At 43.4% G+C, this 27,545-nt stretch overlaps 2 protein-coding genes across 2 annotated transcripts; both read right to left on the bottom strand.

The window, feature by feature from the left end:
- Positions 1-13,635: 13,635 nt before the first annotated feature.
- On the bottom strand, positions 13,636-14,681 carry LOC109444810 (olfactory receptor 2AT4). The gene has a single exon (XM_019726482.2). It carries the CDS (start codon positions 14,638-14,640, stop codon positions 13,669-13,671), a length of 972 nt encoding a protein of 323 aa, XP_019582041.2. The 5' UTR covers positions 14,641-14,681; the 3' UTR covers positions 13,636-13,668.
- A 6,792-nt stretch (positions 14,682-21,473) lies between these two features.
- LOC109444815 (olfactory receptor 2AT4) lies at positions 21,474-26,073 on the bottom strand. Its single transcript, XM_074335764.1, is given in 2 exon segments — positions 21,474-24,055; positions 24,058-26,073. Coding segments are annotated over 2 exon segments (924 nt in total). The 5' UTR covers positions 24,098-26,073; the 3' UTR covers positions 21,474-23,171.
- Positions 26,074-27,545: the final 1,472 nt, after the last annotated feature.

Raw genomic sequence — 27,545 nt, 5'->3', positions numbered from 1 at the left:
AGGTGGTGACATCTGCACTAGGGTCAATGAGGTGGGGATGGAGAGGAGCGGATGCAGTTTAGAGATAGTTGAGAGATGAAATTACCTGCTCTCACTCAAATCGTCACAACAACCACGTGATGCACATAGGGAAATGACTCCTCTAAGTGTACCAGGCTTCGAATGCCTGCCCTCCCACCCCACTTTTTAAGGCAAACTGTTCCACTAGTTCTTGTGTCCCTGTTAAACCATGTGATTAAACTCTGTATATCTCCTTCCAGTGACAGCTAATTGGTCCAGAGCTGGGCATCTGACAAAAGGACAGCCAGCGCCTAGGCTACTCAGGGACTTATGACGTATGGCCTGGTTTGAAACTATTTTTTATTGTGGTAAAATATACATAACATAAAATTTACCATTTTAAACTGGTAAATTAAGTCCACTATACACACAGTCTGTTCACTACATTGTGCGACCATTGCCACTGTCCATTTCCAGAACTTTTTCATCATTCAAAATAGACACTCTGTACACATAAAACAGTAACTCTCCCTTTCCTCCTCCCCACGTTCTGTCTTTATAATTTGATTATTCCAGTACCTCACATAGGTGGAATCACACAATATTTGTCCTTTGGTGACTGTTTCACTTAGCATAATGTCTTTGAGGTTTACCCATGTTGTAATGAGTCAGAATTTCATTCCCTTTTTTTTTTTTTTAGGAGGGTGCAGCTCACAGTGGCCCATGCGGGGATAGAACTGGCAACTTTGGTGGTATTAACACCACGTTCTAACCAACTGAGCTAATTGGCCACCCCAGAATTTCATTCCTTTTTAAGGCTGAAATATATATATATATATTATATATATTATATTATATATTATATTATATATTATATATATATAATCTCACATTTTGTTTATTTGCGTATCTGTTGATGGACATTTGGGTTGTTTCCTGCTTTTGGCTATTGTGGATAATGCTGCTATAAACATAGGTGTACAAATATCTCTTAGGGCCCTCCTTTCAATTCTTATGAATATATACCATATACCCAGAAGTGGAATTGATGGATCATTTGGTAATTTTATGTTTAATTTTCTGAAGAGCCACCATATTGTTTTCCACAGTGCCTGTACCATTTTTTTTCAAGGGTTCCAATTTCTCTGCATCCTCACCAATGCTCGTTATTTTTCATTTTTGATAATAGCCATCCAATGGGTGTGAAGTGGTATCTCATTATGGTTTTGATTTGCCTGATGGCTAATGATTGATGCTGAGCATCTTTTCATGTGCTTATTTGCTGTTTGTATCTCTTCTTCAGAGAAATGTCTATTCTAGTCTTTTGCCCATCTTTTAATTGGGTTCTTTGGTTCTTTTTGTTGCTGAGTTGTAGGAGATTTTTAATATATTCTGGGTATTAATCCATTATCAGATATATGATTTGCAAATATTATTTCCCATTCTGTGGGTTGTCTTTTCACTCTCTTAATGGTGTCCTTTGATGCACAAAAGTTGAAGCTATTTTTTAAGTTGGGAGATACAGAGAGACTGTGCCAATTTATTGTTGTTATTTCATCTCCATTAATGAAAAATGTTTAGGCGGAGCCACAAGGAAATAGTGAGTGGGGGTGGAACTAGCCTGGGATTCCGTATCACTGTGATCCACTCTCCACATGATTAATTCATTGTTCCATCTGGAAGGGGAACTGAAGATGAAAGAATGTCATAAGGTTCATCCAGAGACACAGGAAACCAAAGCCCTGAATGGATCCTGAAACTGACACTGAAAGAGAAGTTGCACAAAACAGAACTTCAGTGGTGACGTGGGGATACTTCGGCAGTTATTTATCAGGTGGTAGTGGAGTAGAGAAAAAACAAAAAATTCCTCTCCACGTCCTTAGGTTAAGTTCTAATAGCTCATGAAACTCAGAGGCAAGGTAATTTATTAAGGTCCCCTTTACACCTTGAGAATTGTGGTCCTACTGAGGTCTAGATGTCAATTTCAAGCATTGAGGAATAGAAGCACTGCAGATTCAGTAAGGTTTAGACAGAAGAACATGAGTCCCAATTCCAGTTGCCCAGTGTCAGTACACAAGGAAACTTTCTATCATTCTGCTTCAGGAAGCCCTTTCTGACTATAACTGAGGATCTCTAAGACTGCTAAAAGCTGAGTCCAGGAACAAACCCTACCTTTTGTTGAATTGCATCATCAATTGAATTTTCATCTACATCGGGTTTATGCATTGGGAAAATGGTTAAAGTTAATGCTCTGGTTGGCGAAACCTTAGACCCGAGGAACTGGAGTGGGAATATCTGTGATGGGCCAGAGATGAAGCTATCGATCCCCGGGTTTTCCCCAAACACTTTTCACTGTACGTTCTATATGTCCCTGGATGGACAAACCCCACGGGTGTTCAAGAGGAAATGTGGCATAAGGGAAGAAAAGACAGAGCCTGGGCTCGCCACTAGGCCAGAAAGAAGAATTCCTAGGACTGTATTTTGAGAAAGAGTAGAGGTCATGGACACAGCATCCTCCTGATAAGGGGAAATTTCTCTACTTAGCTCCCCATTGTCATGGGTGGAAAAACTATGGTGTGACTGAGAATGAATGCTTTGTTGCCCACATGGGTTTGGTAAGGGACACCACTTACCTAAGCGTAAACTTGAAGAAGGGTATGCTCTTTAACGACATCATGAGGGTATAGATACCAGAGGTAAATTTTCTGTGTGACTGGTATAGAAATATTGGTAGTGGCCATGAATTTTTCACGCAACAAGGATTGAAATGGTAGCAGTGTCAGACGTTTTCTAAGTAGCTGTTCTAGCAAAAAGGGCAAGACTGATTCCCATTTATGTGTCAGCAGTCCAGGAAAAATCTAGAAATATTGGAAGAAGAGACATAAGGGAAAAGGCTGAATTTCTTCCTGGTCAAATACTTGGAGTCTCTGAGAATAAAAATCCTTTGAATTCATGGAAATGTGAACACAATTGTATTCATAGTCTTGTGAAATTTGAGATTCATAACTTAAAAATTAAATAGAAAAATATTATCCATTTTGTCTGTGAATTAGGGAAGAAAATCATTATTTTATCACAGTGGAGGAATACCTAAAACTATATTTTGAGAATTATTATTCTAACTATCTGGCTGCCTGAATTCTCCATTTTCCCCTTTATTGTTATTGGTGTTTGTGAGTAGACCAGTTACATCTATGAATCAAAGTTTCCTAGTATTCTTTGGGACCCGGGGACGTGCCGTTTCAGTGATGGCTGCTTTGCCATCCTTGTTCCTCAGCATGTAGATCAGAGGGGTGAGAACAGGTGTGAGAATGGAGAACCATGTTGCCCATGACATGGAAGTCAGGGGGCAGGTCAGCTCTATAGGCCACGTAGGCTATGGCAACGGATGAGTAGTAGGTACCAACCACCAGGAGGTGGGAGCTGCAGGCGGAGAAGGCTTTTCAGCACCCTTCTTGGGAGCTGATACGAAGCACCGAGGCCAGGATATGGGCATAGGAGAGAAGCACCAGGAGAAGGGGCAGGAAGGACACCACCATGGCGATGCAGAAGCCCATGAGGGTCTGGGGCGTGGGGTCAGAGCAGGAGGCCTGGACCACAGCCAAGCGGTCACAGAAGCAGTTATAAATGTTAGCAGTACAACCAAAAGCCATGTGGGAGGTCTGCACCACCACAAGTATATGGGCTTGTGGAGGCTGGGCTCTGCCACCACAGCCACCAGGATGAGGGTGGTACCCACCAGGATGAGCAGTAGAAGAGGAGAAAGACAGGAAGGTAGGAAGGAAGAGGGATTCTGGCAGAGAGGGGAAGCCGTACGGTAGAAGATGACCAAGTAAGTAGTCCTCTGATCTGCTACAGGCTGCAGTCTGCATGGCGGCTTAAGCTGGATGCCCAGTAGGTGGGTAGTGAAAACATCCGGGAACAGGGCATATCTGGAAAACAGAACAATCAGTGATTGGGGAATGAGAATTACATAACGATCACTGTATAATTAATGTAGCCACATTTATTTACCATCAGGTTTACAAGAGAGATGACAGGCCCTGTCCTCATCCTATCCCTATTCCCTCTTTCCTTTTTTAATCAAATATGCAAAAATTACCAACGACACACAAAACCATGTGTTACATGCTCAGTATGTCCTAGACAAGTTCAACAAGACAGACAAGGTCTCCAACCTCATGTAGCTGAAATTCTGGGGGTAGAGAAAGATAGGAAGCAATGAATCACGACTTACTTAATTGCAATTGTGTTAAGTGTTGTGGAAGAGTTTCTGCGGCTCCTCTTTCCCATGTCCCATGTGATCCTTTTGGGGGTATCAGATCTTAAACCAGCCTCTAAACTCCTTTCTCTTTTGGCATTTACTTTAAGTTTTTTTTAAAGTGACATCTGTGTCACCACGTTACTAGGGCAGGCGGATTTCTCCAAGGTTTACAGCAACATGCTGTCTCCCCACCATAATTATTAACCAGGGAACGACTCTTTTCACTCTTGTTTTCTTGGTGCAGTGGTACTGTTTGTCTCCATCTAAGTTGAGTACTCTGTATCCCCTCTCTGGATGTGGGGCTCTGTGTCATGTTAAAGTGAAGGGAGTGACACTGAAAATGTTGTTGGAGGGAAGAGTTATTCCTGGCTGGAGTCTGAACTGATAATGAATTCTCCCACCATGGGGTAGCAACAGAGAATCCAAGGCAGTATGTGTGTTACTCTATTGAACTTGCCTCCTTCATGGCTGCGGCTGTTTAAGCAGACACTCTTGTTGAACCACTGCATGCCCAGCAGTCTTCTGAAGTCCCTGGTCAGAAGTTGTCATGTGATCTGGGCAGGCCTGGGAGGTTAATAGAAAATAATCAAAGTGAATCACAGAGGACAAAAATAATTAGGAAAAAAAAGCACAAAAGCTGGGCATTTTAATGATGATGTGTCTTGGTGTTGGCCTTTTTGGGTTCGTCTTGTTTGGGACTCTCTGTGCTTTATGGGTTTGTATATGTATTTCCTTCGCCAAGTTAGGGAAGTTTTCTGTCATTATTTCTTCAAATAGGTTTTCAATTCCTTGCTCTCTCTCTTCTCCTTCTGGTACCCCTATAATGCAATTGTTGGTATGCTTGATGTTGTCCCAGAGGTCCCTTAAATGCTCCTCAATTTTTTGAATTCTTTTTTCTTTTGCTGTTGTGGTGAGTGTTTTCTGCTACCTTATTTTCTACATCGCTGGTTGGATCCTCTGCTTCATGTAATCTACTGATGATTCCCTGTAACATATTTTTCATTTCCATTATTGTAGTCTTTATTTCCGACTGGTTCTTTCTCATGTTTTCCATCTCCATTTTGATGTTTCATATATCTTTGTTAGAGTTCTCCGTGAAATCAGTAAGCATCCTTATAACCAGTGTTTGGAACTCTGTGTCTGATAGATTGTTTGTCTCCATTTTGTTGACTTCTTTTTCTAGAGCTTTATTCTGTTCTTTTATTTGATATATGTTTCTTTGTCTCCCCATTTTGGCTGCTTCCCTGTATTAAGTAGGGCTGCTTTGTCTTCTGGTCTTAGTAGAGTAGTAGGTGTGCTGTGGGTTCCAGTGGCACAGTCTTTCTGGTCACCTGAGCCACGCACTCCCAGTGTGTCCCTTGTGTGGGTTGTGTGTGCCCTCCTCTTATAGTTGAGACTTGGTTGATAATTGGACATCAATGTGAGGGACTGACCCTTGGGATCCCTCGTTGTGAGGACTGGCCTTCACTACAGTGGAAGGGTTGTTGTGGAGGGGCTGACCCTACAGAGCAGGATCTGCCTCAACAGGATTCTGGTGCCTGACCAATCCACCGCGTGGGTGTGTCATTCTTGGAGGTGGCTGGGTGATGCTCCAGTTCATTTTGAAGCTTGCCACTGGGGGCGCCAGCCCTAGGACCACCTTGGAGGGGATGTGCTATAGGTCAAGTTCAGCTGCAGCCAGTGCCCCACCCAGGGCCACCAGGCAGAAGCTGCAAAGAAATCTGCAGCTGGCTGCCACCCTTTCCAGAGCTTGGATGTACCTTGAGAGGCCAAGCTGCAAACCAAGGCTGACTGCCACTAGTGTCAAGCTTAGGGCACCCCAGCCAAAGGTACAAGACATGCTTAAGCCAGATGCTTCTTGTCTTGCTTCCGCAAACATTTGAGAAGCCCTAGGAAAATCTTCTGCATGAACTAAGGCAGGTAATTTGTACAAAAAAGCCACTGGAAGCGGCTTGAGTATGCCTGAATGTTGGGCAGGGTGGGGTCTCGAATAGCCAGGGTGTGGCAAACGAACAGCAGAGATTCAGATATGGCGGCAGCCTGTGTCACACTCAGGGAAGGGGAAGAGCTCAAGAAAGAAACAATGGCCTCCACCAACTCCTCCGTCCAGGAGAAAGCTGCCGTCCCAAGCCAGACAACTCAGTTTCCCACCATATGTCCCTGCTGCCTCTCCCGCTGCTGCCCCCGCACTGGTACTCAGAGCCAGTGATGCCATTTGTGGGTAAGTCCATCCCTTCAAGAGGAGCACCTGGGAGTGCAGCCACATTCTGTCTCACTCAGTCACAATCTCTGCTAGTTTTCACAACCAGAAATTATGAGAACTTCTCTCCCTGGGACTGGGACTCTGGGCTGGACTTCTCGCTCCTCTGTGGGGTGGGTGGGGGACCGCCACAAACGAAATATCCCTCCCGATCTTTAATGGTCACATGCAGGTATTGGACCAGCCCGTTCTGCATTTCTGCCACTCCTGCCGGTCTGGAGGTGGCTTCTTCTGCACGTCCTTAGTTGTATGGCTTTGGTTCAGCAGGATTTTAGGTGATTCTCAATGATGGTTTTTTTGTAGTTGAGTTGTAATTTTGATGTGGTTGTGAGAGAAGGTAAGCACAGTGTTTACCTACTGCACCATCTTGGTATTCCCCCTCTAATTGCATTACTGTTGATCTCTGCCTTTATGTCAGTGAATTTTGTTATATGTATATGTATATGTACATATATGTATATGTATATGTATGTATATGTATATGTATGTGTGTGTGTGTGTGTGTATGGGAGCTCCTATGTTGGGTGCACAAATGTTCACTAGGGTGATGTCCTCTTGTTGGATTGATCCCTTTATTATTGTGTAATGTCCTTCTTTGTCTCTTATTACAGTCTTTGTTTTAAAGTCTACTTTGTCCAATATAAGTATTGCTATCCCAGCTTTCTTCTCATTTCCATTTGTGTGAAATATCTTTTTTCATCCCTTTACTTTCAGTCTACACATATGTATGTCTTTGGATCGAGGTGGGTCTCTTGTAGACAGTATATGGTTCTTGTTTTCTTATCTACTTAGCTACCCTATGGCTTTTGATTGGAACATTTAATACATTTACATTTAATGTTATTATTGATAGGTACACAATTATTGCCATTTTGTTGTTCATACTTTTGATCTTTGTTTGTTTGTCTTCTCCTTCTGCTTAAAGAAGTTCTTTTCACATTTCTTGTAGTACTGGCTTGGTAGTAATGAACTCCTTTAGCTTTTTCTTGTCTGGGAAACTCTTTATCTTCCTTCAATTTTAAATGATGGACTTGCTATGCAGAGTAGTCTTAGTTGTAGGCCCTTGTTTTTCATTACTTTGAATATTTCCTGCCCATCCCTTCTGACCTGCAAAGTTTCTGTTGAGACATCAACTATGCGATAGGAGCACAAAGCTATATGTAATTGGTTGCTGCCTGTGCTGGACCTGAAGGCTTGCGGGGAAAGCATCACTGTGAACAGAGGCTGGCTGCCACTAGTATTGTGCCTGGGGATGTTTAGCAATAAGCCCAGGGCCGCCTAAGCATGTTGCCACCTGTCAGCTGCCTGTAAGGCTCAGCTGTTGAAAGAAGCTCCTTAGGTATGTATACTGGGCTGATTGACCTGATATTGAGCATGTCCCTGGTGATGCAGCACTACCTGGGTAGGGCGGGGTCCCAGGGAGTCATGAGGCATTGCCAGTGCTCCGGCAACACTAAACTTGGCCTGCATGGGAGCCCCTCCCAAGAGATACAGAAACAGCAAACCCAGAGGCCAGCTTCAGACCACACCAGAGCACTACCTGGTTAGCCCACAAGCGGCACACCCAAAGGGTGGTCTCAATAGGCACAAGAGCCTGAAGGGGCAAATCCCCCTCTGTGGGGTCAGCCCACACACAGCAGCTCATACACTGTGGGCATAGCCAATCCTCACAGTCAGTCAGCCTGAGAGTCAATCCAACGTGATGTGCCAAAAGCGATCAAGGCTCAACTACAACGGGAGAACACACACAACACACTCAAGGGACACTCCTGGAGCACATGTACAGGAAATCAGGAGGACTGTGCCATTGGACCACACAGGACGCATACTAAATAAGGCCACCCAGCAAAGAGTGAGAGACATAGGAGATCTACCTGGAAACAAACACAGACAGGCAACCAGAATGAGGAAACAAGGAAACACGTCCCAAATAAAAGAACAGGAGAAACCTCCAGAAATACAACTAAATGTTAAAGGTTAAAGACAAAGAGAGAATCTTAAAAGCAGCAAGAGAAAGGCAACTAGTGACTTACAAGAGAGCTCCCATAAGACTATCAGCTGATTTAATTATAACATGTCTTGGTGTGCGTCTGTTTGGGTTCATCTTGTTTAGGACTCTCTGCACTTCCTGGGCTTGTATGTCTATTTCCTCTACCAGGTTAGGAAAGCTCTCAGTCATTATTTCTTCAAATAGCTCTCAATCCCTTGCTCCCTCTCTTCTTCTGGTTCTCCTATGATGTGAATGTTGTTACACTTGATGCTGTCCCACAGGTTCCTTAAACTGTCTTTGTTTTATTTTATTCTTTTTTTTTCTTTTGTTGTTCCAACTGGGTGTTTTCTACTATCTTGTCTTCTAAATTGCTCATTCAATCCTCTGCTTCGTCTAATCTGCTGTTGATTTCTTTGAGTGTATTCTTCATTTCAGTTATTACATTCTTTATTCCTGACTGGTTATTTTTTTTACAGTTTCTATGTCCTTCTTTATGCTTACTATCTCTTTGTTGAAATTCTCACTAAGTTCATTAAGCATTCTTATGACCATTGTGTTGAACTCTATCACTGGTAGGTTGAACTACCACTACACACTCATTAGAATGTCTAGGATTAAAAAGACTGACAATATCAAATGATGATGAGCATGTGGAGCAACTGGAATGATAATACATTGCTTGTGGAAATATAATGCTTTGAAAGCAGTTGCAGAATGACTTTTGAATTAAACAAACACTTACCACATGACCCAGCAATTCCACTCTTAGTATTTCTTAACAGAAATGAAAGCATATCTTCTCACATATGCATCAAATTGTTCTTCAAAACTTTATTTATAATAGCCCCAACTGGGAACAACTCAAATGACCATCAATCAGTGAATAAATATGTTGTATATCCATACCTTGAAATACAATGAAATAATTCTAGTAATAAAAATCATGAAGTATTGACACATGCAACAACATGGATGTCTATTGAAAACGTACTGAGCAGAATCCAGACACAAAAGAGTACATATTGTATGATTCCACTTATATGAAACTCTTGAAAAGATAAATCTAATCTGTAACTACAGAGAGCAGATGAGAGGTTATCTGGAGCCTGAGTTGAGAAGGGAAATTGACTGGAAATGGGAATAAATAAAATTTTGGGGTTGATGTAAATAGTCTATTTCTTGATTGTGGTGTTGGTTCCATACGTATATACTTTTGTTAAAACTCATCAAATTGTGTACTTAAAATAGGTGCGTTCTATTACATGAATATTTTACCTCAATAAAATTGATTTTTTAAAAATTACATGTACAGGGGAGGAAAAGAGGCTAAAACAAAGAAGTTATGGGTATTTTTCGTCTGGATTATTGAATGGCCATGGATAGAGTTAATGAGACTCCAGGGATGGAATGCTAGTAAGCTAAGAGTATGTGGTAATGAGATAACAGATTTGGCTATTTCCTGTGGTCTCTGGGATTATATTACTACCAAGCAAAGGCCAAGCCTTAATGAACTTGGTAGCTATTGCCTAGAAAAATTTTAAGGGAATAAAGAATGTATTCATAGAGGTGAAAGTTGATTATTTCTTATAGAGTGTGATTGAAAAGCTCCACTATTAGATTGGCCACCAGGAAGTAAGTAAGAAACTATAGAGCTGTCATGGAATGCTATAACAGGAGAACAGATGACCAGTCCAGAAAGAGATCACAAGCATTGTCAAATTGCATCCTGAGTTCATTCCCCAAATGCAGTGTGTTTTATAGTCAGTGTTAATTTCTTAATTGGCAATCTGACAATTGGAATATGGATATCCAAGTAGAGTTAGAGGAGTTGAGAACACCTGACACAGGCAGCCTGTCTGAAACGTATCCTACTCTGGCTCTCCCAACTCACACACTGGATAAACATGTAATGCTTCTCCTTAGGGGGCCATTTCAGGTGCTATGATTGTAATACAAAGGTGAGGGGGTGACGATGTGCAAAGAAATTTCATGGAAGAAAGGTGCCCGTTGCCCCATTTTAAGAGTTTACTTTTTATCAAAGTCTGTAACATGGGCCATTAAGGAAACAACAGTGGCCATCTAGTTTTTCCAGCACCATTTCTTAAAAAACCATTCTTTCCTGAGTGAAGATTCTTGGTACCTTTGTTGAAACTTGGTAAGTTATATTAATAAACAGTTATATTAAGACCAGAAAAGGCAGATTTCAGAACAAAGGAATTATTAACTATAAAGTGGAACATGAGCTAATCATACAGGATTCAATTATCCAAGAGGACATAACAATCCTAACTATATCTGCTCCTACCAACAGAGCTTCCAAGTACATGAGGCAACAACTGATGAAACTGAGTTAGAAATAGACAAGTCCACAGTTATAGTTGAAGGCTTCAATATCCCTCCTCTCATTAATGGACTGAATAAGCAGACAGAAAATCAGTTAGATTAGAAGTGTTAACAGCACTATCAAGTAATTAGACCGAATGACGTTTATAGAAGAACTCTTCACATAATAGCAGAATTACACCTTCAAGTGCACCTGGAACATTCACCAAGAGAGAAAATATTCACTAACATAGAATCATTAAATAAAAGAGTAGAAATCACACAAAGTATATTCTCAAACCATATAGGATAAACTAGAAAACAATAACAGAAAGATGTTGGGAAACTCCTCCAAATATTTTGAAATTAAACGAAACGTTCTGAATAACTCATGGGCCAATTAGGAAGTCTCAAGGGACATTAAAAACACATTTTCAATGGAATGAAAAGGAAAATATAACACATCAAAAATTGTAGGAAATTGCTAACACAGTAGTTACATGGAAATTTATAGAGTTAAATACTTATGTATTAGAAAAGAAGAAAAGTCATATCAACAATTTAATCTTCGGCATTAAAAAACTAGAAAAAGGGGCCGGCCTGGTGGCTCAGGCGGTTAGAGCTCCATGCTCCTATCTCTGAAGGCTGCCGGTTCGATTCCCACACAGGCCAGTGGGCTCTCAACCACAAGGTTGCCAGTTCAATTCCTCGACTCCTGCAAGGGATGGTGGGCTGCGACCCCCGCAACTAGCAAGGGCAACTGGACCTGGAGCTGAGCTGCGCCCTCCACAACTAATACTGAAAGGACAACTTGCAGCTGGACGGCACCCTCCACAACTAAGATTGAAAGGACAACAACTTGACTGGAAAAACATCTTGGAAGTACACACTGTTCCCCAATAAAGTCCTGTTCCCTTTCCCCAATAAAAAAAATCTTAAAAAACAAAAATAAAAACCTAGAAAAAAGAGATCAAGTTAGGCCAAAAGTGTGTAAAAGCAAGATTATTACAAATATCAGAGCGGAAATCAATACAATGAAACAGAAGAACAACTGAGAAGAATCAATGAAACTAAATGCTGATTCTTTAAAATCAATAAAATTGATAAACCTATGGCCACTTTGACAAAGAAAAAAATAGAAGACACATTACTAATATCAGGAATGAAAGAGGGGATATCCCAGACATTACAAGGATAATAAGGGAACACTGCAAACAATTCCATGTTCATAAATTCTATAATTTGGATGAAATGGACAAATTCCTTGAGAAGCACATACTACCAAAACTCATTCAAGAATAAATAGATAATGTTAAAACTGCTATATCTATGAAAGAAATTCATTTTGTACTTAAAATTTTTTTCCCTAAAAGAAAATTTTAGACACAGATTGTTTCACAAGAAAATTCTACCAAATATTAAAGGAAGAAATAACAATGTTCTATACAATGTTTTCCAGAATATAGAAAAGGAGGGAAAACTTCCCAACTCATTTTATGAGAGCAGCCAGCATTACCCTAATATCAAACCACACAAAAAGTTACAAGAAAGCTACCAAACTATATCCCTCATGAATGTTGATGCAGAAATCCTAAAAAAAATATTCATAAATCAAATCCAGCAATATTTAAAAAGGATAATACATCACAACCAACTGGAGTTCATCCCAGGAATACAAAATTTGTTCAATGTTAAAAAAATCGATCAATTAAAAACCCATCATATTATCAGAGTAAAAGAAAAATGTACTTAAATATAAACTTAACAAAATATGTGCAAGATCTGTAGGCTAAAAACTACAAAATGCTGATGAATAAAATCAAAACAATGTTAAATAAATGGAGAGATATACCATGTTGATGGAGGGGAGGACTCAATATTGTTAAAATGCCAATTGTCCCAAATTTGATCTGTAGATTCATCACAATCCTAATTAACACCCCAGCAAGTTGGTTCAAAAATTTATATCAGCAACTAGAATAGCCAAAACAATTCTAAACGAGAGTAACACAGTTGGAGGATTCACACAACCCAATTTCAACACTAACTATAAAGTTATAGCAATCAAGACAAGTGGTATTATCGAAAAGATAACATATAAACAGTGGGACAGAATACAGAGCCCAGAAATAGACACAAATATAGTCAACTGATATTTGATGAAAGTGTAAAGGCAAACTCATAGATAAGAATAGACTTTATAGCAAGTAGTGCTGGAACAACTGGATGTGTATATGCAAAAAAATTTTAAAAAATGAATCTCAACCTATACCTCACACCTTATCCAAAAATTAACTCAAAATTAGAAGAAGGATGTTAATAGCACATAAGCGTAGTTTTGATTTTTAGTCTTTTTGTACAGTAGACTGAATATCTTTTCGTTGTAAAAAGGACCATTACGTTTTTCTGTCTCTTTACATAGTTTGTCTATTTTTATATTGCAATGTTAGACTTATTTTTCTAAATTTTTAGGACTCTATATGTTATGACCATTTGCCCTTTCCCTGTGATATGAGTCTTGTTGTTTGTTTGTTTTCTGACTTTGCTTATAAAAGATATTTGCCATAAAGATATTTTTTAAGAGAGGGTTTCTTGAATTAGTAAGTAGTTAAATTATTTGTGCAATTTAAGATTTCCTATAAAGGTCAACCTATTCCATTGCACCAGGGGAAAAGCTCTGGACCCAAATGTGAGAATCATTGTTGGAACGGTCCACTCAATTTTCTTTTGCCTCTCTATATTCATTAATTTATTCATTAAACAATATTTATTCAGTTCCTAATCTATGCTGGGCACTGTTATTTGGTGTCCTGAGAGCAGAATTAGCTGCATCTAAAGGCCAAGGGCTCCTATCCCAGATGAGCTCTTGAGACGTGCGATTTTGGTAATGGCTGCTTTGACATCCTTGTTTCTCAGAGTGTAAATGAGGGGGTTGAGGATGGGTGTGAGAATAGCATACGCTACATTACCCATGACGTGGAAGTCAGGGGGCAGGTCAGCTCTATAGGCCACGTAGGCTATGGCAATGGATGAGTAGTAGGTGCCAACCACCAGGAGGTGGGAGCTGCAGGTGGAGAAGGCTTTTGAGCGCCCTTCTCGGGAGCGGATGCGAAGCACCGAGGCCAGGATGTGGGCATAGGAGAGAAGCACCAGGAGAAGGGGCAGGAAGGACACCACCATGGCGATGCAGAAGCCCATGAGTGTCTGGGGCGTGGGGTCAGAGCAGGAGGCCTGAACAAGAACCAGATGATCACAGAAGCAATGGTAGATGTGGTTAATGTTGTTATATGCCATCTGTGAGGTCTTCACCGCCGGTGGGATGGGCAGGAGGAGGGCGGTGAGCCAGGCACCGGCTGCCAGTGCAGCGTTGGTCAGTGGGGTCATGAGGACGGGGTAGTGCAGTGGGCGGCAGATGGCCACATAGCGGTCATAGGCCATGACCACCAGGATGAAGGCTTCAGAGCATGTGAAGCTTTGGAAGAGGTACATCTGCAGGAAGCAGGCAGGGAAACTGAGGAAGCGGTCCCCAAGCAGGAATAGGGACAGCATCTTGGGGACAGTGGTCGTGGTAAAGAGGATGTCCAGAGCAGAGAGGTTGGTTAGAAAGAAGTACATGGGCTTGTGGAGGTTGGGCTCCGCCACCACAGCCACCAGGATGAGGGTGTTGCCCATAAGGATGAGAAGATAGAAGAGGAGGAAAATAAAAAACACAGGGAGAAACAGGGCCTCTGGCAGAGAGGGGATGCCCACCAGATAGAAGACCGGTGAGCCATCTACTGATCCGTTACAGGTTGTGGCCTCCATAGTGAGTCGGAGCTGGATTTCTGGGAGATAGGCAGCTGGAACATCTGGACACTGGGGATATCTGGAAACCATAGAAACAAAGGATTTTGGAATGAGATTCTATGATGTTTACTCTATAGTTCATATAAGCGTAATGACTTCAAACCAACTCTAGCGGACTGAAGATGGGCTGTGTCATTCGCTTTCATCATGTGAACCCCAAATTCCTACCTTTCCTTTTTTGTCAAATATTAGTTATTCATTTACTCATAATCTACCAAATGGAAGTCATTATGCAGCACTCAGGTGATACAGTGATGAAAGTGAAGAAGGCGGGCAAAGTTCCCGTCTTCTTAGAGTTTGCATTTTACTGGCACAAATCAGATCTAAACACTGATTATTGAATTGCGATGGTGACAAGTGCTTTGGGAAGCTTTCCACTGGTCTTCACCCTAGCTGCTATTCCTGCTCAGTACATGTTCCTGATAACCACTAGCCTGTGGCCCTCCCTAGTCCCAGCTAAGAAGGTTCTACAGTCATCTGGAACCATAGGAGTCTTGTGAGTCGTTGTTGCCACAGAGGAACAGTTTTCCTGTGACAAGTGCCCAAGGCAAAAGCCCCTGTCCCAGAGGTTGTTCTCCCTTTGGTAAGGAAGGGGAGATGTGTGCTTCTGTTCTCAGAACAGGAAGTCTTCAAGGGAGGGAGAACAATGACCTCCCTAATATGTTGGGGCTGTGCCTCTGAAGAAGCAATTCAGGAGCAAGTCCATGGTCACGTTTGTATGGTTGCCTCTTTAACCCTCATGATTCTAAGTGTACTCCCTCCCTGGTTTTTCTAGAAATGTCGTGTTTCTCTTCTGATAAAACATGTCTCATGCCATTAAGCATAAAAATACCAAACCTGGACCTTTCCAGCCAGCCTTTATCTGTACAGACAGAAAGGGCAAAGGCTTGCCCGAGATCACACGACCTGTCAGTCACAGAGCCGTACCTGAGCCCAGGCCTCTGACTCCCAGACTGGGGCGCTTTCTCTGTATCATGTTCCCTGGAGAATCTGGAAGCGTCAATTTTCATGTGGGGAGAGATTGGATTAAAGATTCTCATCTTTTTCTCTATTTCTAAGTTGACATTGTCAGAAACCACCATAACTTTCTATTTGTTCTTTGGTTTCTTAAGTGTGGTGGGTGGCCTCGTTCCTGTTAGGGAGTGGAGGCTAGTAAAATTTCTTTCTGAACGCCACTTGGAACAGACCACTTCACTGAAAGAAAAGAAAAGTGTTCTAGAGGACAGCCCCCATTACCCAGGCAGGAAAGCAAAACTGTTGCACCTCAACTGAAAGGAGTTAACCCTCCGCTAACCAGGTTCCACCTACCTAGGCCAATCTCCAGGTTTCACTCATGCTCAAAGTGAGGAAAACTACAGTGTCCTGCATGTTGTTAGAGCTCAGAGAAGCCAGTTTTAGATTAAATGTCACTGAGTGAAGCTGAGTTGGGGTGTGAGGGGCAGAAATTCAGAACCAGCAAGTCCAACTGTACCTTCCTCCTCCTTCCTCTGCCCCACATCCACTCAGCATCTGGGGAGACAGATGCTAAGTCAGAAGTCCAGAAATAAAGTGCCTTCTCAAGGTCACACAACAAGTTCATGGCAGAGGTGGGTCTTGAATCCAGTGTCCTGGCTCCAACCCAGTGCTCATAAGAATTTTTGAGTGAAGATGATTCCCTGGCCTGCCATTCAAAGCCCACCTTCTTGCAGCCTTATTTCTCTGTAGTCAAAGGGCAACTCCATGCTCTGGCCTTGTTCCTCTGCCAAACTCAGCCCCAAAATTCTATCCCCCAAGGGGCCTTCGTTGCACTTGGCTGGCCCAGGGGCCTCTTTTGTGGGCTCTCCCAGTTCCTGTGCTTTCCTTTGTCATCACTATGATCTATGGCTCCACCAGACTGAGAGCACTCGCAGGCTTGTCCTGGGGCCTGATCGGTGCTATTTAACAAGGCACCCCCACTCTTCCCAGGGCCTCAGTGCTCCAAAGACAGGAGCCAGAATGCAGCTTTCCCCACTGGCTTGTTTTGTTGCTGAATTAAAAAACTGGAATGAAGGGGTCATTGGCAATTAACTAGTTTTTTTATTTTATTTATTTTTTGTCTTTTTAAATAACCTTTATTAAAACTTGAACAGGTCTAAGGACTTAGAATTGTAACAACAACTTGTTATTGATAAGTTGAGTATTGGGCATAATTTTAATAGTACTCTTATAGTTCATTTTGATCACTGTGTCATCTATTATTTTTGTAAACAATATTAAAATATATATGCTCCTTTTTTTTATTAGTTTCAGGTGCACAAAACAATGTAAAAGACCTTTATCATTTATATCCCTCACACTGTGTCAACTCCATCACCCCATGGCAATTAATTAGTTTTAGCCTAACCCGTCTCTTATACAGGTGGGGGACACAAATGGGGGCTCAGATATGGGCTGTGATTTGCCCAAGGTCACACAGCACGTGGGCCACAGCACCAGAACCAGACTGTCAGCAGGGCTGGATTGTCATCTAGAGCCCAGGATCACTCAGCGATGAGCCCAGGCTGCCCCACCTACTTGGAGCCACGGGCAGACCCGTCGCTGAGGTTGATGTGCTCCTCCCCACGGCACCAAGACTTCCCTTCCCTTAACTTTTATTTTGGCAGAGTAGCCGCAGGCACCCGACAAAGCATGTGCTCCAGGTGCCATCCAGACAGGAGCCCTGAAACATGCTTCTGAAAGAATTCAGTGTTTGACACTTTTAAAAAGCATCGATGTAGCATCCTTGTGAAAATCAGAAATTCCCTGGACTTCTTTATGTTGATTTTCTGGTTTAGATGAACTAACTTTATTTTGAATACGTATTACAGGGATGTGTGTAATGCTTAAGGTACTACATGTATTGTTAGGAGACAGTTTCCTTGGTCAGGATTATCTACCAGCCGGTTACAGGGCTGGTGGGGACAGAGAAGGACAGAAAGAACAATTACCTGACTGTCCAACCTGAGGCCACACTTCACGTTATCATCTCTCATCATCCAACCTACCAGGGAGTGGTTGTGCCCCTTCCACAAATCAGAAAATGAAGGTCAGAGAAGGACAAGCCCTTGTTCCAGGCCATGGCTGGTGAGGGATGAGAGCAGAGGTTGTTTTGGATTCAGCTGGCTGCAGAGGACTGAGCCTCCATGGCTAACAACAGTCCTAGCTCCTGGACCAGTTCTGCCACTCAGTTACTGTGGCTTTGGGCCACTGAACCTCAGTTTTCCCATCCGTAAAATGAGGGCTTTGAAAGACATGTCCCCTCTGTGTTTGGCCCAGTGAGGGGTCAGAGATGGATGTCTTATGGCCCAACCCTTTTAGGAGAGAGAGCGAGGGCTCTCCCATTTCTCAAGCCCCTATTACATGCTTGGTTCCTTACAGTCATCGTGTCATTACACTGCACTACAACTCCCAAATCCATGCCATTCTCATGGCAGTTCCACTCTGCTGTTTGTTTGCATAGAAAAGGAGCAAGACATGTGTGAATTACAGAGTTTGGGTTCATTAGCTTTGGAGTCAGAAAGACCTGGGTTTCCATTCTGGTTCCATCCATCACACTCCACTTTCCCTTTCTGAACTGCAGTTCCCTCATCTGTGACTCATAACATTGACAGAGACCTCATTCAATGTTCCCCTTTTCTGTCCTGTTGTAGGCCTCGCCTCCTGGTGAGCAACTCGCTTATCAGAGCATCAACCTCCTGCTTGTGACTGCACAACCCTTCCCGTCCTGCAAGGGTGTCTGTCCCGGGGTCATGCAGACTGTGTGTGCACACTGGGACCCTGACACTCACACATCCGGTGTGTGATCCCAGGCACCTCGCCGTGACTCTCCATGCCCCTGGCCTCCCAGAGCTGCCTGCCCACCCAAGCCTTTGCCTGCTTCCAGCCTCTCCCTCCCTGCCCAGCTCACCTGCCAAGCCCATCCACCTTGGTGTCGTCTCTGGAGTCAACACACTTGGTTGGCTCTGGGGGAAGAGCCAGGTAGGGACTGATATGGCCCATTAAACCCTGGAGCCTGGGCCTGCTAGGGCCCTCTCTCTCAAGTTGGCGCCCCCATGGGGCCTCATACCCGCCAGCTGGGGACAGCTTCCTGGGGTGAAGCTGGGGATTTGGCCCTGGGCTTTGCAGATAATGAAAGCAGCATCATTAACAACCCTCACGGGTCCCAGAACTTTATCACCAATGGGGCAGTTGGATTCCTGTTTTCCCATCTGGTCTCACGACAACCAGGGAAGACAAGCAGAGTCAGGATGGTTCTAACTACTTGACGTAGGAGGAAACCAAGCTTTAATGAAGTGAAGTGACTTTTCCAGGGTCACATGAATGGGGGTGGCAGAGCTGGGATTTAGACCCAACGCTCCAATCCCAGTTCAGCGGTTCAGCAGCACATTGTCTAATGGCTGAGACCCGAGTTCTTTCAGTTATGTGACCTTGGACAAATCCCAGGACCACACGGAGCCTCCTTTTCTTATCTATAAAAACGGGATACCAATACTCCTTAGCTCATGGGCTACTGGGAAGGTTAGGTGCTTGGCCCAGTGTCTCCCACAGAGCAAACATTCAATGAGTGACAGCTATTATTTTAACAAACCCAGATGGTAAAACCCTAGAGATGATTGGATATGCTACTGCTGTTGTGCAATGAGGAACTTGCAAAGGTTCTGTGGAAAGATTGTGAGCTGGAGGTCTATGCCCCAGCCCCAGGCAGGGCCAAAGCCGCGTCAGAGACCATCCCTGCCTCATGCCAATGCTCTCCTTCGGCTCCAGAGCTCTCTATATCTGACTTTGTGTAAGATTTTAAACAATTTAAAACATTTCTCAAGTAATGAGTAGATCTTATTCTAAAATACTTAAATCAATACAGAGCTTTAGTGAGTAAAGAGTAAAAGTTTTTTCACCCCAGCCCTTTCCCGCATTTCTCTTTCCCTCCCCAGAGGTAATCACTGTTACTGATTTGGCGTGTTCTTTCCAGACCTTCGCTAAACGTGCACATGTGCACTGGCGCGTGACTCTGTATGTGTGTGTGTGTGTGTGTGTGTGTGTGTGTGTGTTCTTTTAACATGAATTGAATCCTTTTGCACTCATTGCATCACTTATATTCTAACTTCATAAGTCGTGGACTCTTTCTATGTCTGATCCTCTTCATTCTTTTATCTGGTATCTGGGGTTTCATCGTATGGATAATACAGAGCTTGTCTAATCATTTCCCTGCTGATGGACATTTAAGTTGCATCCAACTATTGCTATTATGAATAGTATATGAATAGTAACTAACACTTTTAAACATGGTTTTTGGGGTACATGTGCCTGGATGTTTCTCTGAGATAGACAGATCCTTAGAAGCAGAAGTTGTGGGCCAAGCAGTCAGCACCTTTTTGACTGGAATAGGGTGTGCACGTGCAGGGAGCGATGCAGCTTTGGGCCTCGAGTCTTGAGAACACGGGCCCACAGCAATGGCTGAGCTGACGGTGCTACACGAGTGCCCGCTGCTGCGCCCAGAACCAGAGGAAACCGTGTGTGCGCCATTCGGTCCAGCCTGCAGAGAAGACTTCCATCCTAGAGCTTTACTGACTGTACACTTACAAACGGCAGGATGCAAGGTGACTAGGCCGTTGGTGACAGAGGACAAAACTTCATGGAAACCAAAAAATGGTACCCCTCCTGATCTAATAAACATGATGGAGTCGAAGATGGTTTTGAAGGTTTCTTTCAAGGAGCTACAACAGGTGGAGGCAACAGGAATAGAGGCTAAAATTCACTAAAAATGCCTTGTTTCTTAATTTTGACGTAAAATGATCATAATTGTGACTTTATGAAGATTCTCATTACTATTTGCTGAAATATTCACTCTCTCTAACTCCTTTGCTTAAAGTTCCATTTAAGCTCTGCATCTTTATCACAATTTTCTAAGGAAGATTTTCTTCCCTTTAATATGTGCCACAAAAAGTCACTGCCTGCTCCATTCACTTTTCAGAGAATGGTTTTCCTGTCTGCCTGTTTTCGGTGGTGGTGATGGTGGGAGCGGCTATCCCTGACCCCTTTTTGACCCATGTGAAACTTGAAGGGGACTGAGTGTTAAAGTCCTTTGGTTTCATTGAGTGTAAACTCCATTTTTGGATGCTAAAAATCAGTCTCTCCTGACAGGTAGCAATAGGATGCCACACCACATCCTGTCAGCACTAGAATGAAACCTCTCCTACAATGGAAGCAGCTCAGGGTTTCTGTTCAATGAGTCCAGATCCAAACAAACAGTACCAGGAGCCATAGGTCAAAATATTTATGGCAGCCCTGTTTGCCTTGAATTAAATATCATCCTCTGTGCTCCCACCTGGCCCTGTGCTTCTCTCAGAAACAGCACTCGAAACACTGTCTATTTCTGCCCATGTCTGTCTCCCTCACTAGACTGTGAACAAATTGAAGGCAGCGACTAGCCCGATTTATCTCCGTGTCTCTAGCTTCTACTGCATGGTCTAGCACCTCCCAAACACTCAGTAAAGGCTTCTCAAATGAATGACCAAATGGGGGAAATTCTATTTAGCAGCTTGATGCTTACTGCGAATGTGAAAACCGCCACAATCCACTGTACCCATGGGAATACTTGGACCAAGCACAGAACTACTGTTGCAGACTGTGCCCAATGGAATGATGCCTTGTAAGAGTTTATTATGGAATATTATATTCACATGAAGCAAACCATATAAAGCCTAAATACACAGTTTAATTGTAGGGCAAACCCCATGTCACATCATTCAGGGGAGAATGAAACATGACATAAGGTCCTGACATAAGGCCCTGGGTGCCCCTCCCTGATTACAACCCTCTCCCTCTCCTACAGAAATCACCATGATTCTGGCTTTTATAATACATATGCCTTCTGTTTTCTCCATAGTTTATGACAGCTGTGTGCGTGGATAAAATATATAGTTTAGCGTTGCCTGTCTTGAACCTTTCTATCACTTGAATCATGCTGTGTATATTCATTTAAGTCTTGATGTTTTTGCTCAGCACGATGTGAGATTCCTCCATGTTGTTCCATGTACTTGTAATTCCTTCATATTTCATGTGTGTGTACTGTTAACCTTTTACAAACATGTCACAAATTAGAGAAACGCTGCTGTTCTAGATCGTAGAGTATGTGTGTCTTCAACAGTATAAAATAGTGATAAGTGCTTTCCAAATATTTGCAGCAGCGAACATTCCCCCTGTCAATGTATAAGAGTTCTGACGACGCACATCCTTGCCAACCCCAAATTAGAATATCAGAATTTGACATTCTAGCCAGTGGGATTGGCTTCTAGTGGTATCTATTGTTATTGTAATTTGAGCTTTTATTACTAAAGAGGTTGAGCAGTTATTCCTCTATTTATTAGACATTTGTTTATTCTCTTTTGTGAACTATTTTGCACATTTTTCCAATGGCTTGACTCTCTTTTCTTATTGATTTCAAGTAATTCTTTATGTAGTCTGGCCATGAATCCCAAGTCCTTTAATTGGTTATATGCATTGAAATATTACTTCTTTTGTTCTGTAGCTTGGTTTTCCACTCCTTTTATTGGTGGCTTTTGATGAATGGAAACCCTACATTTTAAAGCAGACAATCTTTTTCTTTTAATTAAAGTTTATTGGGGTGAGAATGGCTAGTAAAGTTTCATAGGTTCAGATGTACAATTCTGTAACACATCATCTGCATATCACACTGTGTGTTCACTACCCAGAGTCCATGCTCCTTCCATCACCACATATTTGATCCCTTTTACTCTAAAACAGGCAAATTGATACTTTCTTTCTCTAGGTTTAGATCTTTTAAAAAGTCTTCTTGAAGAAATATTTCCTCATCTCAGGATCAGTACTATAGTTTCATATATAGTTTTATAATTATGCCTTTCATATTTAGGCCTTTAATGAGATTGATTTTTGTTTTCTTGAGGAAATTTCATTTTTTGATCTATAGATACCTGATAGTACCAATACCACTTATTATGTGTCCATTTCCACACTGATCTGCAGTGTCATTGCCCATATATATCAATTGTCCATATATTGAAGGGTCTGTTTCCGGACTCTGTTCTGTTTCATTGATCTCTATGTCTATCTGTGTCTTAATAACTAACCTCTCTGTGCTCTCAACTTTATTATCATTTACCCTTATTAATATTGAAAAATCTATTTGCCGCTTTTAAGAATATATTTTTTATATTTTATCTGACATTTTAGTCAGTCTAATTGGTTTCTAGTGGTATCTGTTTATTGCAATTTGCACTTCTCCTATTGTCCAGTACTTATTGGACATTTGTATTTCTTTCCATAGAAGGGTTGATTTAATAACCTACCCAATTATTAATGAAAATGGAAGTCCCAATGGCATATTTTTGGCCCAGCTATAAGTAATTCTTTCTCTCAGAACACTTGCTGATGTCATTCTCTGCACACTGGTATTCTGGGAGCAGAATTAAATACATCTAAGGGCCAGAATACTCTGGGCCCCCGGGGACATGTCATTTGGTGATGGCTGCTTTGACATCCTTGTTCCTCAGCGTGTAGATCAGAGGGTTGAGGACAGGTGTGAGAATGGAGAACACCACGTTGCCCATGACGTGGAAGTCCAGGGGCAGGTCAGCTCTATAGGCCACGTAGGCTATGGCAATGGATGAGTAGTAGGTGCCAACCACCAGGAGGTGGGAGCTGCAGGTGGAGAAGGCTTTTGAGCGCCCTTCTCGGGAGCTGATGCGAAGCACCGAGGCGAGGATGTGGGCATAGGAGAGAAGCACCAGGAGAAGGGGCAGGAAGTACACCACCATGGCGATGCAGAAGCCCATGAGTGTCTGGGGTGTGGTGTCAGAGCAGGAGGCCTGGACCACAGCCAAGTGGTCACAGAAGCAGTTATAGATGTGAGCGGTGCTACCAAAAGCCATGTGGGAGGTCTGCACCACCGCCGGGATGGGCAGGAGGAGGGCGGTGAGCCAGGCACTGGCTGCCAGTGCAGCGTTGGTCTGTGGGGTCATGAGGACGGGGTAGTGCAGTGGGCGGCAGATGGCCACGTAGCGGTCATAGGCCATGACCACCAGGTTGAAGGCTTCAGAGCAGGAGAAGCTGTGGAAGAGGTACATCTGCAGGAAGCAGGCAGGGAAGCTGAGAGTGTGGTCCCCAAGTAAGAGTAGGGACAGCATCTTGGGGACAGTGGACGTGGTGAAAAGGATGTCCAGGGCTGAGAGATTGATCAGGAAGAAGTACATGGGCCTGTGGAGGCGGGGCTCTGCCACCACAGCCACCAGGACGAGGGTGTTGCCCACCAGGATGAGCAGGTAGAAGAGGAGGAAGAGGAGGAAGACAGGGAAGAAGAGGAATTCCTGTAGAGAAGGGATGCCCACCAGGTAGAAGATGGTGAAGAGTCTTTTGATCCATTACAGGCTGTGGCGTCCATGGTGGGACAAAGCTGCGTGCCTGGGTGACAGGCAACCAGGACATCTGGAAATCAGAAAAACCAGGAATTTGGAATGAGAATTCTGTATAGCTCACTGTACATTTATTGCAATCCGAATCATTTATGACCAAGTCTAGAAGACTGGTGGCACCATTAATTCTTCCATCTTAACCCACAGTTCACTCCTTTCTTCCATCAACTATTTAGTAAGCACCTACAATGCATAAAGCTGTGAGACGGTAAACAAGGCACTCAAGGCCCTCACCTTCACAGGGCTTAAATTCTCGTAAAAGAGTGGTATGTTTAAAAGCCAATCACACAGTAAATTATCTAGTTACAACTGTGACAAATGCAGTGAAAGAGCTTCTGCTCATTGTCTACTCCATGTGAGACTATCTTTTGGACGTCAGATTTTAGAGGAACTCGTAGATCCCTACGTTCCTGTATTTTCTTTTGCTTTTGCTTAAACTTCTACCAAGTGACATCAGTGGGAAGGGCTGAGTTTTCCAAGGTTTCCTGCAACTTGCTGCCTGTTCAGTCTACTCATCACCCTGGGAGTGGCTTCTCTCTCATTTTCCGGTGCAGCAGCTCTGCCTTACTCTCTCTCTCTACTGAGTTCTCTGGGTGCCCTCCCACTCAGGTTTCAGTGATGGAAGGGAAAAATGCCTTCTGTGGGACATCTCTCTTCCTGATGGAGTCCAAATTGAGGGTGGATCTTCCCGCCATTCAGATTGAGTCCTGGGTCTATCATCTTCCTTCCTCCTGGCTGCTACAGCTCAATGGGTGTTCTGTTTAGTTCTTTTATGCCCACTCTGCCCTTGGCTTTTCTAACACCAACTCTGAAGAAGCCCCAGGGAGCTGTCGTGAGCTCCATTTTTGCAAGAAAGGACCCAGAGACCTGAAAGCTATAGCTTCCCCGAGACAAAAGAACCCCATATCGGCGGCTGTTCACTAACTGTGTGCTGGGTCAACTCCGGGACTGCTGGACTTGAGCAGAGGCAACACTGGCGAGTTCCCGCTGCGGGATGAGCTTCTGATGAGTGGTCCAGGTAGCTCCGTGTTTCCATCTGCATCACCGCTGTTTGAACCCCAGGGATTTCCACAAGCAGTTTCCTGTTGAATTCCTTGGAACTACATCTACCTTCTTTCTTATCTAAAGCAAATGCAAAACAAACTAACAAAAAACACCTCTCATGCCCTAGAATCGTAGACTGTCAGAACCAGAAAAAAGATTTCTTTAAGTCTTCAATTCCAACCCGATTCTTCCTGGTTGTTCCTGGTTTGCTCTGTGATTGATTTGGATTATGCAGCCTGGCTTCTAGATTTGGAAGTGGTGACTGGCAAATGCTTTGTCTTAAATGAGCCTGGAGAGACAACCATCCTGTGTGTCTTCCTTGAAAGAGAACCTCAGATGTGAATCCGATTGTCTCATTTTAAACGGTTAACGCTCAGTTAAACAGAACCCCATTCCGACAAGTTCAGTTATGGATTTTTCTGCACACCCGAAGGGACGTAACTGGCACTGCCCTGGATATTTCTGCTCTCGGAGAGACAGTCATGGCTGATGGTTCCAGGTGAGGCACAGTAGGGGGCTTGAGGGGCAGAAATGCAGAGGGCCAAAGCCAGAGGGGTCCGTCAAGTCCAGCTGCCCCTCTCCTGCGTCCTCTGGCCCACGGCTTTGCGGATGGATGTAGGGATGCCAAGACCCTGGTGGAGAGGTGGTACATGGCTTTTCACTGCCAGGCGGTGCTGGAGTATCTAACAGGCAGACCAGGCACGTGCTGGGTCTCCACAAGGCAGGACACCAAAAATACTTCCTGAAAGAATTTCACGTTTGATATTTCAAAGCACCATTCCACTACATCATCATAGAAAATATCTGAATTTGGCTGGACTTTCTTACACTTATTTTACAGGTTAGGGTTCTTGTTACACTTTGAACTACATACTACATCTGAGCGATATAGTCCTGTGAGTCTGGCCTAAAGGATTCAATCAGGGCCCCTGACCCCCAGTTCTACATCCCCCTCCCCACATCCATGCCTCTGTCTCTCCACTCTGGTCTTTCCTGAGATTTGGCACTTTGCCTCCAGTCCACTCACCTGCCAAGCCCTGTCCACCTTGGTGTCTTCTGTGATGTTCCCTTTGTGTCTTCCAACATGGTCTGGCAGGGAAGAGCCAGGCAGCTGCTGAGCCCGTTAAACCTTTTAACTCCTCCTTTCACCCAGGTCAGCTGGGGCCCTCTCCCTCGGTGTGGGGTTCCTTGGGGCACTGTTCCCGCCCACTCTTCCCCCTACCCCACCTGTGTCACCTGTGGTGCAAGGGGGTTTGCCTCTGGGATTTGCTGATAATGAGAACAGCATTGTTAACAACCCTCATGGTTCCAGAACTTTACAACCAACAGGACAACTTTTACTGACATTATTCCATCTGGTCCCTAGAACAGCCAGGGGAGACGGGCAGCCCAAGACGAGGAAAGGAAGGTCCAAAGATGTGAAATCACTTACTAATGCTTATGCTGATGTTTAGTATCAGAGCTACAAGTCACGTCCAGGGCTTCATTCCCAGGCCTGCGTTCTTCAGGATTCCATCGTGGGTAAAGGCCTGGGGTCTAAAGTGAGAAAACCTTAGATTTGAAAGCCAGTTCTAATATATTTTAGCTGTGTCCCTTTAGGAAATTTACTTAACTTCTCTGAGTCTGAGTTTCTCCATCTGTAAGAAGGAACATAATAATATGACCTATCTCACAGAGTGTTTGAGAGGATTTAATAAGACGAGGGACATAGGGTACGTGGAGTGAAACACAATTATTTGAAAATTACTCCAGGAGAGTTGTTTGTATTACCTGGCAGTTGCCAGAGGAAAGTCTGCTTGCATAGGTTTAATTTCCCATGAGACTGTGGGTGTCCATCTCCTGAAAGAAAAGATGCATCTTTTATGGTTTCTCAGGGTCTCTAGATGCTGAACAACAGTCAACAGCTGGCATCTAAGCTTAGACTGCTTAGTACCCAGTAGTCAGTTTGTTCTGCTTATGGAGCCACTCTCTCCCTCCCTTCGCCCAAAAAGGGGAGCAACAGGATCAGGGCCTTATGCCTATATCTTAGTGTTTATGTGTGTGAGCTCTTCGCAGCCAACACAGCTGCTAGCGTAGAGGGCAAGCCACCAATTGTGTCTACTGCAGTCTAGCCCTTGAACCTTTCAGATTCATTCACTTATCACTTAACCCTTCTTCAGATCTCAATCTTATCACAAGAAGTTCACTGTTTGGACATAGGGTTTCCAGGATTCTGATTAGTCACAATTTGGGGGGAAATCTCTAAGAGAAAGATTAGTGGGGTTAACTAGAGTCCCTGCTACTGTAGTCAGTCCCAAGGCTGCAAGTTACACTCCTGAGGTCCCCTACCACCCATTCTAGATTTCTCTCTCTTTCCCTTCACATTCAATCACT

This window comes from Rhinolophus sinicus, linkage group LG06, assembly GCF_036562045.2.
Source record: "Rhinolophus sinicus isolate RSC01 linkage group LG06, ASM3656204v1, whole genome shotgun sequence".
NCBI classification, from domain to species: Eukaryota; Metazoa; Chordata; class Mammalia; order Chiroptera; family Rhinolophidae; genus Rhinolophus; species Rhinolophus sinicus.
The sequence above is the reverse complement of the archived record's forward strand: the minus strand, read 5'-3'. Positions and strand labels throughout refer to the sequence as shown.